General features: G+C 47.2%; 1 protein-coding gene across 2 annotated transcripts in view; it reads left to right on the top strand.

Moving 5' to 3' along the window:
- Nucleotides 1–19,104, top strand: part of KIF22 (kinesin family member 22) — a 572,302-nt gene that overhangs the window by 393,577 nt on the left and 159,621 nt on the right. For both annotated transcript variants that reach the window (XM_085618807.1, XM_085618808.1), the window contains one exon: nucleotides 1,998–2,155. In XM_085618807.1, coding sequence (XP_085474933.1) covers nucleotides 1,998–2,155 — 158 coding nt within the window. The remainder of the gene's footprint in view (nucleotides 1–1,997; nucleotides 2,156–19,104) is intronic.

Here is a 19,104-nt window from a genome sequence, read left to right as displayed (position 1 = left end):
CGTTAGTCATGGTTCCCAACCAACTTAGCAGTTCTCCTAGTTCAGAGGGTCAACTGAACACTAGGGCTAGTTTTCATGCAGGATTTGTTAGCAGCCTTTGTCAGAAAGTGGCTGAAGTAGCACAGATGTGTGTAAATGTCACTGATTCCCCTTACTGCTTTATTGTCTGCGTTATAGGTTGGTGAGCTGCATCGATCATTTTGTTCTCCATTGTCATGTCAAAAGTGTAGTACCACATCTGTGTGTGCAATGTATGAGTTTTTTGGGCGTCCAAATATAGTAACCCTACCCATCAGCACCTGGCACCATGGAAAAAAGATTAGTACCCATAGGTTCCACCACTAATCTTCTCGGGGCAAATTACTTCTGCAACCCTTGATGCCACACTGTGCTTAACCTGAGCCACTAAGTCTAGCCAGCGAAACAAGCTGCTGGTGTAGCTAGGCCACATCTTCTGCCATCCTCTATGCACACCATTAACTCCAACGCCGGTCCTAGAGTGTAGCTTATTTTCAGGACTAAAGCATTTGACCATTCAATCTGGAGTTTCTGATGTCTGATGCATAGTTTATTTAGATGGTCTCCAATGACTAATTGTTTAAAAAAATAAATTGTATATTTGTGGCTTTACCATCAAATGTACGGCTAGAAAACATAGAAAAATGCCTTTTGGACAACCATTTGCTCTTTCTTGCCTGAAGCAGAACCTTGTGTCTGCATTAAATGCTTCATTTTCTAAAGCTGATATAAAGGACAAAAAAAATAAACCTTGTTCTCTTAATGCTGAGTAGTTTGGGATTGTGGCATCCCAAACAGCTTTTGAAAAATATTAGAAATAACGCTTCTTTTTAGGGTGCCTGTTTAGTTTTCTGGGGGTAGCCTGGTAGCCAGAGTCAGTAACTTGATGTCCCTTACTTATTGTGTCATTTCCCACGGACCACCCTTTTAGAAACAATCAACAATTTGAGTAGTGTGACCACTTTCGTACAGTGTTATACTCCTAGAAATCCTGCTTACCCCCAATAAGGCTTTAGCTCTTAGTTCTGCTGCTATGCTGTAGTGACTATTTGAAGTAACCCTCAACAAAAGGAGATTCAAAACTCCTTTAACTCCTTTAAACTTTGCTCTTATATTGCAATTGTTTTCTCCACCTCTGCAATCCCAATGCTCCCCTCAGAACCCTTGCACACCCAACGCTTGGCTTTCTAACCACCCTTCTGTACCAAACTGCTCCAAATCATGGAAAGATTTGTGTACTTTGTACTGTAAGAACTCATTGAGCAGAAATGTCCATACAGCATGGTACCAATCTCCTTTTAAAAGTTACCCTGCCTCCCACCCCTTAACATGCGACCTGCTGTACCAACTAATACTTGCATCCTGCTTTAAGATAGACAACAGAAAACAAGAGACTTACTTAACCAGTCTCACCCTCCTGTTATGTTAAAAGCAGCATTGTACTCCAACTGCGTGATCACAGGATGAAATACTTAAGCTTTCGCCCTGAAAATTAAGTTTGCTTTTCTGACTTACTTGCTGATGAGACTTGTATTTCAAGAGTGCCACAGTCCACAACAAGTCTTAGTGGCCTTTAAATTCTCTCATGCCCCTTTTGGTCTGGAAAAATTTCCCCTGGGCAGGTTTCCGGTCTCTTAATCTAACTCCATATTCTGACAGTCCTGCTTAGTTAAGTTATCTAGCCTGCAAATGTCTCCTCAGACTAGTTGTATACTGCCAAATATTTTAACATTGTAATATCTGCAGTACTGTTAGTCCTCATTAGGTGCTGCATATGGCGCTGTTACTTCTTTGATTTAAGTTTATTTTTTTTTAACCTGAATAAAAGTTATCTGAACACAGTAAGCAGTCCAATTTCTCCTTACAGCAAGACTGCTCTAGTCTGAAATTGAACATCCATGCTTTACCTCGTTGTGCTACTGTTGTATGTCAAGGTCTGTGATAACATATCCTTACTGTGTATTCTGGTTTCCTCACAGGTAAGACTCACACTATGCTCGGAAGTCCAGAGCAGCCTGGTATCATCCCCCGAGCAGTGAAGGACTTGTTTCAGATGACTCGTTCAGAGAACAGTTCTTCTGGCGCCCCATGGAATTTCAAAGTCACCATGTCTTATCTGGAGATCTACCAGGAGAAGGTGAGTCTAATCTTCTCAACAGTGGCCTGAGCTGCAGAATGGCCTGGAGGTGCGCTGGTTGTATTCTCAAATTGCTCTTGATGATCACCTCTAGAGTGCGGTCTAGAGGATGAAAATGCAACAAAAGCTAAATATGCATTTGAAGGTTTTTTGTTGTTTTTTTAATTTCCGAACTAAGTGGGTCACTATCTGGTATCTACTCCTCAAATATAACGTGAATTTACTGCCCTTGAGTGCAGTTATATAATCTTTGTAATCCTAGAGCATGCTGCAAGGATGAAGGTTTGTTATGCGCTCTCCCACCTGCAGGAACAAGTTATTCTACTTTTGAAATATTTAATTTTCTGAGGGGGTCGAGAGTTAATCTGACTCCACAAATTTGCTGGAATATAAAATATTGTGTGCTTTATTATTCTCTTCCCCTCTCCTGCCTCCCTAAAGTGTCTTCAAATCTTGTGATACTGGCACTGGGGCAAAAATTATTACTCTGGTGCAGAATTTGAGTGATTCTAGTCGGATAGAAATGCCATATTAGATTTAAATCTCCTGAGTTGAATCTAGTACTAGTGTAGATACAAGTTTGTAGTGGATAACTTTTAGTGAAAACCTTAGGAAAAAATATAATTTGGAAACGCTATAATTCAGTATTCTGCTGATGCAGATTGTAGAAATGTGAATGGGCAGAGTAAAACCTGAAGTCTGCCGACACTCAATGTATTTGTTTCAAATTAAATGCTAAAGTATATACATTGACCTTAAGACTCAGTCTATAATATCATTAACTTTAGGCCCACTGCAGGTCGCACCTCTCTTAAAGTCCAAACAAAGTGTCCATCCAGTGATGTATATATTTTCCAAACTTCCTCTTTAATTCTTCTTTACAGTTTCATAGTTCTTAAGCAGCCAACGTGTTTCGTTCTTTGAAAAAGAACTTCGTCAGGGCTGTAAAAACATTTAAAATACATATGTAATACAAAAGTAATACGAATTGTACAACTGTCTTAATACATTACATGTGAATCACATTGACCTTTAGACAGAAGTTACGCATAGCACCATACTGATAACTTAGCATGTCCAATGATTGTACATAACAGCTTATATAGACATTAAACTAGTAAACAAATTGTATTTCATATCTATATTATTGATAGGGAAAGTCATGTAGAATACACTATAATATATGATGTCAAAACATCATTGAAAATGCACTCAATTCAGGTGCATCCTCCATAGGCTCATCATGGCTTTTACTGAATGTATTCATCCAATAGCATTTATAGAACATTGGTTTGGCCTAATCAGTAGTTGTACTCTATTCAAATGTATAATTATAAAAAGGTTAAATGCACCCACCAATGTTTTCTTGATTTTTGAACAGCGTTATTTGTACACTGTACGACGCACATCCATCTGCTTTTTTGAACATTCCATATTGGGTATTATGATCCTTCAATGTTGCACTTTTCTAGAATCAGGCGTTATGGATCTGTGAGAAAGTGCCATCATTCTTGCATGGTATGCCCCCACTTTTTGCTAAATTGCTGAATGTACTTTGGCAGGAGTCCAGGGTACACTCAGTCAATCAGGTGCCCAGGGCCTATGTTCCTTCCTTAAAACACACAAACTCCAAATTGGCAAACCCTAGCCACATGTCAGCCCCTGGTAAATAGTACCCTAGGTACCCAGGGCCTTGTGGCCAGGGAAGGCCTCTAGGGGCTGCAGCACTCGTTGTGCCACCCTTAGAGGCCCTGTACCCTTACACACACACACTGCCTTTGCAGGCTGAGTGTCTGGGTGCAGGACAAAACAAAGAGTCGACATGGCACACATCTGTGTGCCATGCCCATCACCTACACTGCCAAGGCATATGTCAGTCACCCCTCTAGCTGGGTGCCTTACGCCTATGGTGTTGGCACAGGAGCAGGAGCCCTGTGCCCCTACAGTACCCAGGTCCATTCCTGGGCACTGTAAGTGCAGTGCTGTCATTTAAGAGTACATGGTGCTGGGAGCTCGTCAAACACGAGCTCCACAGCACCATAATGGCAACACTGAAGACTGGGAAGTTTGGTATCAAACTTCTCAGCACATTAAACCCACACTGATGCCAGTGTGGGATTTAATGTACTAAGCACCCCAGAGGGCATCTTAGAGATGCCCCCTTACAGCTGACCTACAATCCACGTCTGCTCTGAGGCTGCCCAGGCTGCCACACAGCAGACACGTTGCTGGACCCCTGGGTGGGAGAGCCCCTGCTCTCCCGGGCCTGCAACAATGCACATCCTGGGTGAGGTGAGAAATCTCTTCCCCCAGGATGAGCAAAGGGAAGCTTCAAAGGCATGCCGCCATTTGGAGTTTCCCCAGGCCACTGCAACCCCCCACTCTGGCGGGAAGCTTGGCCGGAAACCCCATACAAGGACAGGGGATGGGCCAGCCTGCCCACCCCACCGCTCAGGTGGGGGAGGCGAGGTGAAACACATCCCCGGGCTCTCGCCATCTTGAAGATGGGAGGCCCTACCCTATCAAGATTAGGCTACTGCCCCCTCCCACAGGAGAGATGCAGGATAGGGGGTGTACCCACCCCAGGACCCGGACCCATTGGTCCCTGGCCTTCACCTACCTATAACGCCCCTAAATCTAGTATTTAGGGGCACCCTGAACCTTCCTTCCCAGATTCGAAAAACTACAAGAGCAAGAAGAACAAAGACCTGCCCTGCAGCTGCTAAAAAGGGAAGAAGACAACTGCTTTGGCCCCAGCCCTACCGGCCTGTCGACTCCCAGACCTGCACCAACGCGGCATCTCTCGTGGCCAGCAACCTCATCAACCCCGGAGGACCTGGCTACCTTTTGGCTCTAAGCCCCTGGGACTCCCATGAGTAGAGGCTCTACTCAGAAACCTATTTCTAACCCCTGGCAGCAGCCCGGAACCGCGAACCCAGCACACTCTGCACCAGCCAAGCCTAGCCAGTGCAGGAGTGGACAAAGACCCTGAGGACGACCCCACGGCGACTGTGACCCCGAGTCCGGCACCCAAGGACCCCCCTCAACATTCCGGAAGAAGCCTGAAGCCTCGGAACAAGGTGCCCCCCCAACCGCGATCATCAGAGGGTAAGATTCCCGACACCAAAAGGCACCCCTGCACGCGGCGCCCTGCGACCCCCTGTGCCCAATCCTGGGGTACCCACCTAACCTACAACTACCCAACTTACCTCTCGGAAGTGGTGGTGGCACCTGAAGCATCCTCGTCCCCGAGCTTGCAGCCTTTTTCCTAACTGGAACATTCCCATTGATTTCCATTGAGTGCCCGACGGCTCAAAAGCACCCTGCACCCAGCCGCCCGAGTGGCCCTGGCAGTGCAATCTTTACACTAGCCTACTTCCCCACTTGCCCTGAGTGTGACCAGGAGCCCAGCTCCCACAGCCGCGTGGCCCGCTAGTCAGCAGCCACCAAACCAGGCCCCCCTATTCCTCATAGGCTAACATTGGGCCTAACTCTCTCTGCACCCGGCTGCCCTAGAGCCGCTGAGGGTGAACTAACTGTGCCTATCTGACCTTGGGGGACCCCTGAGTCTATGCCCAGAACTCCACCTTTGCCAGTCGAGTACTTACCCTTAAACCGCTAACTTCGTTTTCCTCATAGGGTAACATTGACTGACTCTATTTTCTACATAGGCTAACATTGACTGGCTTTTTCTTGAAATTTCGTCTAAGTGTGGACTTTTCAAATCTTCAAATATTCACTAAAAATCAGCCGAGCGACAAACGCAAAAACTCACCTGTTCTCAGGTGGGCTCACAGTGCTGGATCTTGGTGCCCTGCACTAGCTCGGAAGAATACTTGCATCTATACTTACCAGTAACCCAATTTTCTCCCATAGGAAACCATTGACTGTTTTTCTGTGAAATTTCTTCTAAGTGTTGATTTCCGCAATCTTGAAATATTCTTTTAAAATCGTACCATTTCTGCAAACGTAATTATTTACCTGTTTCTGATAAAGACCCCAGTGCTGAGTCTAGGTACCCAGACCTGGATTACAAAAGTAACGATAAAGTACTCTACCTGCAACTTGAATTTCTTGCCATAGAGATCCATTAAATGTTTTCTTTGAAATATTTTCTAAGTGCTAACTTTTGAAAAAGCTAAATATTATTTAAAAATCAGTACAGTAATTAAGTCGACTCTCACCACTTGATTCTGAATATTGTCCCAGGGCTGGATCTAGGAACCAGACCTGGAATTCCAAAAGTAATCTGAAAAGTAATTTATTACAAATAACCTGAATTTACCATTGAGCTCAATGCATTGTCCTGTTTAGGAAATAGGATTGTTTATTGCAACCAACTGTGACTATTTACAAAAACCCATTGCTTATTGCAAAAGTATTTATATTCAACCTCTCATTCTGAGAAAGTATATTTTTATTCCCTTTGTGGTTCTAAAATAAAACCAGCATATATTTTATATATATATAAACCATTGGCCTAGAGTTCGGTTATTGAGTGTGTGAGACCATTTGCTGACTGTGTACAACAAATGCTTTACACTGTCCTCTGGTACTGCCTTACTGCTCGACCAAGCTACCACTTTAGAGAGTAAGGGCATACCTAACTTTAACCTCTATCAGCCCCTGGGGGACTGGGGACTCTGTACACCCTGTACCTATTAGGGAACAGTATATACAGAGCCACTTTCTCACAGGATCACATGTCTAATTCCCATCGATTATTTTAAGGGCTAGTGTGCCTGTAATGCAATAACACCATATAGATAATACAGTGTTGTGTCGTCCAACATTTTACAAAACACTGGATGTTACCTTACTGTGCATGTCCAATGGAAAAATCCTCAATTTAACAAGCACTCCACACTTTATAACTAGAACGTACAACGTCCCTACACGAGAGAGGCTCTAATTTGAACAATGCATCACCATTTTAGAAAGCGTTTGTTAAGCCGCTCTCACCTCCAAATGCAATATATATTATATTCGAAAGCCACGTAAGTCACATGACCTTACGTGTGTTTGCAATTTGCTAGGGGCAATCTCTAAATGCCACAAACTAGAAAAAAGCGTCCAATAGAAGCCATGCCTAAGATAAATACCGCTATTTTAACATACATTATTATGCCACACTCCCATCCAAAGTAATGTATTTCACCAATCCTGTAAGGTTGTTCTGATGCCTCCAAATGCCTCACGGGCGTCTTTTTAATTTTATATTCATTAAGCCACGTTAAGTCCTCTGGAATTAATTATAAAGAGTTTCTACAATTGTATTGTTTATAAAGAACTGCTATTCAAAATGTGATAGGCGCGTGGATTTCGGCACCTAGCATTTTTGAGATTGTCCCTAGTAAACTGTAAAACATAAAGGCATGTGACTTACGTGGCTTAATGTATATAACATTTCAATATTTGGCATTTAGATATTGGCCCTAGCTAACTGCAAACAAACGTAAGGTCATGAGACTCACGTGGCTTTCCGAATATAAAAAACTGAAAGTTGTTTGCGCGTTCGTGTTGGAGCTATTGTTGAACTTTCTGCTGATCGGCAAATTTTTTATGTTGCATTTGGAGGCGAGAGAGGCTTAAACGCTTTCTAAAATGGTGATGCATTGTTCAAATTAGAGTCTTTCTCGTGTAGGGACGTTGTACGTTCTAGTTAAAAAGTGTGGAGTGCTTGTTAAATTGAGGATTTTTCATTGGACATGCACAGTAAGGTAACATCCAGTGTTTTGTAAAATGTTGGACGACACAAAACTGTGTATTATCTATATGGTGTTATTGCATTACAGGCACACTAGCCCTTAAAATAATGGGAATTAGACGTGATCCATAACGCCTGATTCTAGATAAGTGCAATATTGAAGGATCATAATACCCAACAATATGGAATGTTCAAAAAAGCAGATGGATGTGCGTCGTACAGTGTACAAATAACGCTGTTCAAAAACCAAGAAAACATTGGTAGGTGCATTTAACCTTTTTGAATTATACATTTGAATAGAGTACAACTACTGATTAGGCCAAACCAATGTTCTATAAATGCTATCGGATGAATACATTCAGTAGAAGCCATGATGAGCCTATGGAGGATGCACCTGAATTGAGTGCATTTTCAATGATGTTTTGACATCGTATATTATAGTGTATTCTACATGACTTGCCCTATCAATAATATAGATATGAAATACAATTTGTTTACTAGTTTAATGTCTATAAGCTGTTATGTACAATCATTGGACATGCTAAGCTATCAGTATGGTGCTATGCGTAACTTCTGTCTAAAGGTCAATGTGATTCACATATAATGTAATGTATTAAGACAGTTGTACAATTCGTATTACTTTTGTATTACATATGTATTTTAAATGTTTTTACAGCCCTGACTAAGTTCTTTTTCAAAGAACGAAACACGTTGGCTGCTTAAGAACTATGAAACTGTAAAGAAGAATAAAGAGGAAGTTTGGAAAATATATACATCACTGGATGGACACTTTGTTTGGACTTACAAGAGTGGTGCGACCTGCAGTGGGCCTAAAGTTTTGGATCTAGTTGATCACCCCCGTGAAACGGTGGGGGTAGCAGGGTTGCACACCACGTTAGCTAAACAACTTTCATTTTTCATTCAATATTTAGGAGGGCAGGTGAGAGATTTGTCAGGAGAGGTGCGACCTGAACCTTAGGGTTCAGTAATTGAACAGTTTCCTTTTGGGTTAGTATAATATCATTAACTGTTTGATAAATGAGTTTTGTTGACCAGTCAAGTCAGTAAATGTTTGTGCATGTGACCAGACTTGCTTTAAAATCGGTCCCATGTGGATTGCACAGTTTCTGGTGTCTTGACTTGGAACACGACTGTCAGTGAACCCTCGTTCACCCAAAGGGTATCTGAGACCCAGAGGTGAAGTTGTTGGTTACAGCACACAAGTAGTAGTCGCAGCCTTCGCATGGTTCTTGTTCCTGGGCACAGTTCTGTAGCTACTTCATGACTGAGCTTCTCGTTCAGTCATCCAGGAAGCTCAAGCACAAGGGAGAAAAGTGGGGCTTTACCCAGTCATGCCATTCTTACTCGGGCGTGAGGGGTCATAATGGAAGTCTCACTTCAAGGTCTACAGCCACCAAATTGATCCCTTCGCTGGTATTGATCTCCGAAATCTCCTAGGCAGTCGCTGATCTCTCACCAGATGAGGCCTTTAAAAGCAGCCAGGCAGTACATCTGTAGTGTGCTTCCGGCTCCCTGTAGTGTACCTTTGGGCCCTATAGAGCCACAGGGATCTGCAGTCCGGTTACTGCTGTTAGGTCCGTCCCCAGCGATGTCTGTCTCTGCTGGACCAGTTGCTGAACCACTGCCTCCTGTTACAGACTACATCCAGCTTCATGACCCACGTCTGCTTCTGCCATGTTGACCACTCTTAATGTCAGGCTCCGAATTGACTTCTGTCCGAACTCGTAAGATGTTGCAATACAATTTCAAAAGTATAATTAGTCGTCGTGCTGCGTGACTATCCATGTGCCTCTACCGCATCGCAACTACCAGCAGAGTCTCCATTCACTTTGTGGCTCTTTTGTGGTTGTCTCTAGTTGGAGCAGGGTGCACCTCCCAGGATGTTGATGGAGAAGGGAATACCTTGTTACTCCAGTATTGGAGCCTTTCATAGATTCACATGCCTGAATCATTCCCCGTCGTCGAGACGGGAGTCTCCGGTACATAAAAAAGCTTTGCTTAGTATCATAGCAAACAGAAAAAAGGCCTAGGCCCATTTTCCTTTGCAACCCATAACCTTCGTTATGTAAAAAAGGACTAAACCAGTCCCTGAGCCAATCAGAGCCTCTCACCCTCTAGAACACTCCTGAGAGAACCTTCTGCCCTTTGATTTTCTACCGCACGTTGTGCTAGGGAGTCTCCTTTGAGCTCTGCTCAAATTCTACAGTTGGTTTTAGATTGATTTTTTCTACTGAAATTTCTACATCATCTAGGAGAATGGCTGATAAAGAAAAAGGCTTGTTTAGGGCCTGTGCCACCTGCTCAAAGAAGAGATTATATACTGATGATCCTCATAAGGACTGTATATACTGCCTTTACCCACACCACCAGGCGAAGGAGTGTAAGGTATGTTGCACCTTTTTTAATAAGACTTTAAGGGATCGTGAAGGCAGACTGCTAATTTGGCTCCAAAAACTTAAAACCAGGAAGGACGTCGTGTCTAGTGACAGTGATGAGGCGTCAACTGTTTCAAGGAGATCTCAGAAGAGAGGCAGATCTCCTCAGGCTCATACCTCAGGGGAGAAACCTGAGAAGGCTCCTAAAAAGACCACTGCTGGGTCTTCAGAGCGCAGTTCCTCAAAATCTCCTAAAACTAAAGAAAAGGAGAGCAAGGGTCATGCTTCAGGGGTGAAACAGCCAAAGAAAACAAGTTCTGAGCCTTCAAAATCACCCCTTAAAATTAAACATGCGCTTAAAAAGCCAGCGTCTACTTCACCTGAGGAGAAATTAGAAAAATCTACATCGTCGACGGGATCGTCGACGAGGAAGGTAGCGTCGACGAAGAAGAGTGAAGTAAAAGTCATTATTAAGCCTGAACTGCCTGTGGCAGTGTCGACGACTAGAGCGTCGACGACAATGACGACTACGACAATGACGACGACAACTACTACATCGTCGACGGCACCGTCGACGACGGTGACAACTACAGCGTCGACTGCGGCAACGACGACTATGTCTACAGCGTCGACAACGGCATCGACGACTGTCGACGGCGGTTATTATGGCAATCTCGTCGACGAGGGAAAAAACCCCGGAAAAGCGGGATTTTGACAGGAAAAGAAGGATTACCCCGGATATTACGTCTCCTAGTAAGGTAACGCCTCTGGTTCCATCCCATTTATTGGAGGAGGAAGATTCGCAGGAAGAGGATAATGAGGGTCCGTTTGGCTATGCAAGTAGCCCCTCAGTTGCATGTTAAATGTCAGGAGTATGACTGGGAGGATGAGTATGGGGGTTATCAGGACCGCCCCCGACAACAGGATCAGGAAGAGATGGTGAGTGTTCCAGCTTCTCTTCTGACGGATTTGCAGTTCATGTTGGATGATTACAAGAAGAGGCATACTTTGCCTCAGTCTACCCAAAGGATGCCAGTGGCTCCGGCGCACTCTGTGCCATGTACACCAGTGCGAAGACCGGAGATACCGGTTCCGCGGCCACTAACACCTTTGCCACAGCCGGTTCTGGACACTTCTGAGGATGAAGAGCAGGAGGAAGGGGAGATAACAGATCCTAGTAAGGAATGGGATGAGTATTTGATTCCGTCCCCTTCATCTCCGTCACCAAGATCTGTGGATTCCCCTCCGGAGGACATTGGAGGGTTCCATAATCTGATGGAAAGAGCCGCGCAGAGATTTGCGCTCAGTATGTCATCAGATAAAGCAGAATGCTTTTTATATGATTTCAAAGAACCGTTTCGCAAGACGGTTAGATCTCTTCCAATTGTGAGTCATCTATGGGAGGAAGGTCTCAAAGTGATGGAGACGCCGGCAACGGTTACTCCAGTGCTGGCTAGGCTGGACAAAAAATACAACACCTTCCGATGCTCCGGCTTGTTTATCAGGTCACCCCAAACTGGACTCTGTTATAACTCAAGCGGCGCAGCAAAAATCGAGGAATCCCTCTGCTCCAATTTCGACGCCACCGGACAGAGAGGGTAGGCGCTTGGATAATGCAGGTAAAAGGTTTTCGTCCATGTCTGCTCTTCTGGTCAAGGCAGCAAATGCACTAGCCATCCTGGGCAGGTATGATAGGCAGATGTGGTGCGACCTATCACCATACATTGATAGCATACCTGAAGCGGACAGACAAGAGGCTAGAAAAATCCTCCAGGAGGGTGAAAGGACTTCGGCTGAAGTCATAGATTGTGCAATGGACATTGCGACCACGGCCTTCAGATCTCTGGGAGGAGCGGCGGTTTTGCGCAGACAAGGATGGTTGAGAGCAACATCTTTTAGGCCTGAAGTCCAGAATATGATCTTGGATCTTCCGTTCAATGGGGAAGATCTGTTCGGAAAACATGTGGATGAGGCCTTACAGAGTATCAAAAAGGATACGGAAACAGCGAAATCTCTGGGAACATTGCAGTATAGAAAAGTTCCTTTTCGTGGCTCACGTGGTAGGGGCCAGCCCTCTTATAGAGGTTATCAACAAGGCCGCTATTCTTCCTACTCCACATCATCTCAACCATATCGGCAACAACAATATTCACAAAGAGGAGGTTTCACAAAATCTACTCCTAGAGGTCGAGGAAGTCGTCAAGGGAAAGACACCACCCGAAGACAATGACATTCTGGTGACAGTTACTCCTCATATGTCATATATTCCCCTGGGTGGAAGAATTTCCTATCATCATCAAAATTGGCAGCAAATAACGACTGACCAATGGGTCCTCCACATAATTCAATTCGGTCATACTCTAGACTTTCTGGAACGCCCCCCTTGTTCACCTCCAAGATTTCAAGAGGTCAAGTATTTACATCAGATGCGTCAAATTCGGACAATGCTCCGAAAGGGAGCAATAGAACCGGTACCGAATTCCCAGAAAGGAAGGGGATTTTATTCCCGGTTTTTTCTGATCAAGAAAAACATTCTTCAATGGCGCCCCATTTTGGATCTCAGATCCCTAAATACTTACCTCAAGGATCAGACCTTCAGAATGATCTCCCTTCTGTTGCTGTTAAACCCAGGGGATTATATGACCAAACTGGATTTACGGGATGCATATTTCCATATTCCAATCCATCCTTCACACAGGCAGTACCTTCGGTTCGTGGTGGCCGAAGATCATTACCAATTCAGGGTGCTTCCTTTTGGTCTGAAATCGGCCCCGAGGATTTTTACAAAATGTCTGGCTCCAGTGGCAGCGGTACTAAGGAGACAGAAACACCAAGTGTTTCCTTACCTCGACGACTGGCTAGTCAAGGCTCCATCGAAAGCGTCAGCCCAGTTGTCAACAGAGGCTTGCATAGAACTATTTGCCAGTTTAGGCCTCACTCTAAACGAGGAGAAGTCGACTCTACAACCTTCAAGAAATATAACTTTCTTGGGAGCGATCCTGGATACGGAGGTAAACAGAGCGTTCCCCTCCGAGGAGAGACAGCGGGGAATAATATCTCTATCCCAGGCGTTTATAAAAAGAAAGTCTCTTTCAGTACGCAGGTACAAGTCTTTGCTGGGAACGATGTCATCTTGCATTCCCCTCGTACCTTGCTGCAGACTACGGATGCGTCCGTTACAAGAGCAATTGGATCTTCAGTGGCATCAAGCGACAGGATCCTTCGAGGATATAATCAAAGTGACTCCGATCATGGTCCACGCGGCGACATGGTGGACCCGAAAACGAAACATCTCACAGGGTCTTTCTTTCCTGACTCAGCCAGCTCCATTGGTCATTACGACAGATGCATCCTTGGAAGGATGGGGAGCATTCCTTCAGGATCTGCAGGTCAGCGGTCGTTGGAAAGCGGATGAACAACAATTGCATATCAACCTTTTGGAGCTCAGCCGTCCGCCTAGCATTGTTGGCGTTCCTGCCAAGGATTCAAGGTGCAGCCGTGTTGGTAAGAACAGACAACACAACAGCAATGCACTACTTGAACAAACAGGGAGGCACAAGATCACTCTCCCTGTCTCGGGAAGCCCAGTAGATATGGGAATGGGCTGTACGACACTAAGTATCCATTACAGCGGAACATCTTCCAGGGGACCAGAACACCAAAGCGGATACTCTAAGCAGACTAAAGTCTGTCTGACACGATTGGGAAATCGACAACGGGATTTTGGACAACATCTTCCAGAAATGGGGAACTCCAATAGTAGATCTTTTTGCGACAAGGGAGAACAGAAAATGCCGGTTCTTCGCAAGCTGGCTTCCCCAACGGGGATCTTGGGGGAATGCGTTTTTGATGGCATGGTCAGGCATCTTTGCCTATGCCTTTCCTCCAATTCCCCTCCTGCCGCGGGTTCTTATGAAGATCAAGAAAGAACCATGCAAGTTAATCTTGATAGCTCCGTGGTGGCCCAGACAGCATTGGTTTGCAGAGCTCCTTCTGCTGTCAGAGGAGCGTCCGATTTGCCTGCAGACGATACCGTCTCTGCTGACCATGTTCCAGGGGGAAGTTCTGCATCCGGATCCGAAATCTCTGCAGTTAGCAGCCTGGCTCCTGAATACCGTGAATTTCAACATCTGAATATCCCTACGGAGTGCAGAGAGATTCTATCTGGAGCCAGAGCGGATAGTACAAACAAGACATATCGGATGAAATGGAAAAGGTTCTGTTTATGGTGCAAAAGGTCTAACATTCATCCGCTGCTTTCAGAAGCTCACGAGATTATTCCATACCTCTTGCTTTTGGCTAAGTCTGGTTTGGCGCATGCATCTATAAAAGTACATCTAGCTGCAATTTCACGCTTTAGAAGAACGGCCTCTGGTCCATCTCTGTGGTCTGCTAGAGTCATCAAGCAATTTATGAAAGGTCTGTTCCGAGTTTTTCCTCCAATAAAACCACCACCACCTCTCTGGCAATTGAATGTCGTTCTTTCCCAGTTGATGAAACAGCCCTTTGAACAAATTCACAGGGCGGAACTGAAATTTCTTTCCTGGAAAGTTGCGCTTCTCATTGCGCTCACTTCAGCCAGGAGAGTGGGAGAAATTCAGGCTCTCACGATCCTAGAGCCTTTCTTGCAGTTCAAGGAGGACAGGATAATACTCCGGACTAATCCAAGATTCATCCCTAAGGTTCCAACTGACTTTCATTTGAACGAACCTTTAATTCTCAAAAGATTTTTTTCCACAACCAGCAACAGCGGCGGAAAGAGCTCTCCACTCGCTGGATGTCCAGCGTTGTTTGAAATTCTATTTGCAGAAAACTAAGCCTTTCCGCAACTCTTCACAGCTTTTTGTGGCCTACAGCGCACCCAGAAAGGGTTTCCCTTTGTCAAAGAGGAATTGCCAGATGGATATCAAGTGCCATAGGGTATTGTCATCAGGCAGCTGGCCGACCTTTGAATGCACGAGTCCGTGCACATTCAACAAGAGCAGTCTCCACCTCTACTGCTCTATTTGCAGGAGTACCGATCCAGGATATCTGCAGGGCGGCGACCTGGACGAGTACGCACACCTTCACCAGGCATTACTGCTTGGATGCAGCCACAGGAAGAGATGTGGCGGTGGGAGAAGCGGTGCTGAGGAACCTTATCCAGTAACGGTGAGCCTTCTTTACCATCCCTCCTTCCTTGGTTATGGTACGTTGGCGCATTTTATTGTTCATTGTATTACTGTTTGCAAAGAATTTTGATATGTGGAATTTGGTTTACAGATACCAGTTTTATCATACTGTATATGTTTCCTGGATTCACTTTCTAGGTAACAAAAAATGTGCATTTATTTACTGCTCGCTATTCTGATTCAGGCATGTGAATCTATGAAAGGCTCCAATACTGGAGTAAGAAAACCAGTTACTTACCTGTAACTGTAGTTCTCCAGTATTGGACCTTTCATAGATTCACATGCAACCCCCCTCCTCCCCTGAGAGGCTCACCTCGGATTTAGCACAAAGAGTGTTATTGCACAAGTGCACGAAAATCTGAGGGCAGAAGGTTCTCTCAGGAGTGTTCTAGAGGGTGAGAGGCTCTGATTAGCTCAGGGACAGGTTTAGTCCTTTTTTACATAACTAAGGTTATGGGTTGCAAAGGAAAATGGGCCTAGGCCTTTTTTCTGTTTGCTATGATACTAAGCAAAGCTTTTTTATGTACCGGAGACTCCCGTCTCGACGACGGGGAATGATTCAGGCATGTGAATCTATGAAAGGTCCAATACTGGAGAACTACAGTTACAGGTAAGTAACTTGTTTTCTTTTCGAGAACTCAGTATTGCCTCTCTCGGGATGGAGTTTTACTAGTCACTTTGGCTACCAATAGAGTGTAGCAACAGCTGAGCTCCTACTTTCATTTAATGATATCCTAGATACTGTGCTAGCCAGTTGATGTTAACCATGTTCTTGGCAGTTTGTGAACAGGCTGTGGTCAAGTGTCCTAGACCGAAGATTGTTTTATGTTGCAGTAACCCCCTGCATACTTTCCCCTGTTATATGCAACTTTCACTGAAGTGTACGGAGTCCCTGTTAACCAGGTTCCCATTACCAGTGTTCTTTCCCTAAAAGCTGTACAATTGTTCCCCCAAATAGCAAAACCTTTAGAACCCTTTGTAAGTTCCCAGTAAACTGTACCATGACTAGAGCCTGATGTATTAAAGAGGGTCCCTAAGGACTGCAGAATGAATTTTGCCACCCCAAGGGACTCCTCACCAAGCACATGCAAGACTACCATTGCAAGCTGCGTGTCTTGGTGCAGACAAAAGTGAAAACATGACTTGTCTCGCATCCCTTTGTGCCATGTCCCCTACCACTGCATGCAATATTTGTATGTCACCCCTACAGCAGGTCTACCAGCCCTAAGGATTGGTGCTGAGGGCATACCTACATGAGCAGATATACCCCTGTGCTTGTCATTCCTATTACTGTCAGTACAAGTGTTCAGGGAAGCCATTTTAAAAACCCCTGCTACATGATGGCTTCTCTGAAAATAGGGATGCTCGGTATCAAACCACTCTTATTGGTAAACCCACACTGATGCCAGTGTTAGATTTATCAATACGTGCACCCAGAGGGCACCTTGGGAGGTGTCCCTGAAAGCTTGACAGCCTCTGGTGTACTTTCTGTCTGGTTTCTCCCCCCCTAGACACTGTTCTGACCACCCCCCCTCCTCCCACATTGGCTTGTGCTTTCTCCTCCCCCTGTCCCCCCCGCATTGGCTTGTGCTTTCTCCTCCCCCCCCCCCCTCTCCCCCCGCATTGGCTTGTGCTCTCTTCTCCCCCCCCCCCCCCTGCATTGGCTTGTGATCTTCCCTCTCCCCCCCCCCGCATTGGCTTGGGCTCCTCCCCCCCGCATTGGCTCCTCCCCCCCGCATTGGCTTGTGCTCTTCTCCCCCCCGCATTGGCTTGTGCTCTTCTCCCCTCCGCCGCATTGGCTTGTGCTCTTCTCCCCCCCCCCCGCATTGGCTTGTGCTCTTCTCCCCCCCCCGCATTGGCTTGTGCTCTTCTCCCCCCCCCGCATTGGCTTGTGCTCTTCTCCCCCCCCGCATTGGCTTGTGCTCTTCTCCCCCCCCGCATTGGCTTGTGCTCTTCTCCCCCCCCGCATTGGCTTGTGCTCTTCTCCCCCCCCGCATTGGCTTGTGCTCTTCTCTCCCCCCGCATTGGCTTGTGCTCTTCTCTCCCCCCGCATTGGCTTGTGCTCTTCTCTCCCCCCGCATTGGCTTGTGCTCTTCTCTCCCCCTGCATTGGCTTGTGCTCTTCTCTCCCCCCGCATTGGCTTGTGCTCTTCTCCCCCCCCGCATTGGCTTGTGCTCTTCTCCCCCCCCGCATTGGCTTGTGCTCTTCTCCCCCCCCCGCATTGGCTTGTGCTCTTCTCCCCCCCCGCATTGGCTTGTGCTCTTCTCCCCCCCCCGCATTGGCTTGTGCTCTTCTCCCCCCCCCGCATTGGCTTGTGCTCTTCTCCCCCCCCCGCATTGGCTTGTGCTCTTCTCCCCCCCGCATTGGCTTGTGCTCTCTCCCCCCGCATAGGCTTGTGCTCTCCCCCCCCCCCCCCCCCCCCGCCCCCTGCATTGGCTTGTGCTCTTCTCCCCCCTGCCCCTGTATTGGCTTGTGCTCTTCTCCCCCTCCCCCGTCCCTGTATTGGCTTGTGCTCTTCTCCCCCTCCCCCGCATTGGCTTGTGCTCTACTCCCCCCCCCCCCTCCCCCCCGCCCCCATTGGCTTGTTCTCCCCCCCTCCCCCCTGCATTGGCTTGTGCTCTTCTCCCCCCCCCCCCCCCCTGCATTGGCTTGTGCTCTTCTTCCCCCCCCCCCTGCATTGACTTGTCCTCTTCCCTTCCTGCATTGGCTTGTGCTCTTCTCCCCCCGCCCCCCCCCGCATTGGCTTGTGCTCTTCTCATCCCCCTGCCCTGCATTGGCTTGTGCTCTTCTCGTCCCCCTCCCCTGCATTGGCTTGTGCTCTTCTCCCCCCTCCCCCGCCCCTGCATTGGCTTGTGCTCTACTCTCCCCCCCTCCCCCACCCCTGCATTGGCTTGTGCTCTTCCCCCCCCCCCTGCCCCTGCCCCTGCATTGGCTTGTGCTCTTCTCCCCCCCCGCCCCTGCATTGGCCTGTGCTCCCTCCTCGCCCCCCATGCATTGGCTTGTGCTCTCTCCCCCCGCATTGGCTTGTGCTCTCTCCCCCCCGCATTGGCTTGTGCTCTCTTCTCCCCCCCCCCTGCATTGGCTTGTGCTCTTCTCCCCCCCCCCCCCCCCCCGCCCCTGCATTGGCTTGTGCTCTTCTCCCCGCCCCCCCCACCTGCCCCTGCATTGGCTTGTGCTCTTCTCCCCGCCCCTGCATTGGCTTGTGCTCTACTCCCCCCACCCCTGCATTGGCCTGTGCTCTACTCTTCCTTCCCGCCCCTGCATTGGCTTGTGCTCTTCTCCCCGCCCCTGCATTGGCTTGTGCTCTACTCCCCCCCCCCCCCCCCCCCCCCGCCCCTGCATTGGCTTGTGCTTCTCTTCCCGCCCCCTGCATTGGCTTGTGCTCTCTTCTCCCCCCCCCCCTGCATTGGCTTGTGCTCTTCTCCCCGCCCCCTGCATTGGCTTGTGCTCTTCTCCCCCCCCCCTTCCCCCTGCATTGGCTTGTGCTCTTCTCCCCCCCTCCCCCTGCATTGGCTTGTGCTCTTCTCCCCCCCCCCCCCCCCGCCCCTGCATTGGCTTGTGCTCTTCTCCCCCTGCATTGGCTTGTGCTCTTCTCCCCCCCGCCCCCTGCATTGGCTTGTGCTCTTCTCCCCGCCCCCTGCATTGGCTTGTGCTCTTCTCTCCCCCCCGCCCCCC

This window comes from Triturus cristatus, chromosome 7, assembly GCF_964204655.1.
Source record: "Triturus cristatus chromosome 7, aTriCri1.1, whole genome shotgun sequence".
Classification (NCBI taxonomy): Eukaryota; Metazoa; Chordata; class Amphibia; order Caudata; family Salamandridae; genus Triturus; species Triturus cristatus.
Note: the sequence above shows the minus strand (reverse complement) of the source record. Positions and strands in the feature narration are given on the sequence as shown.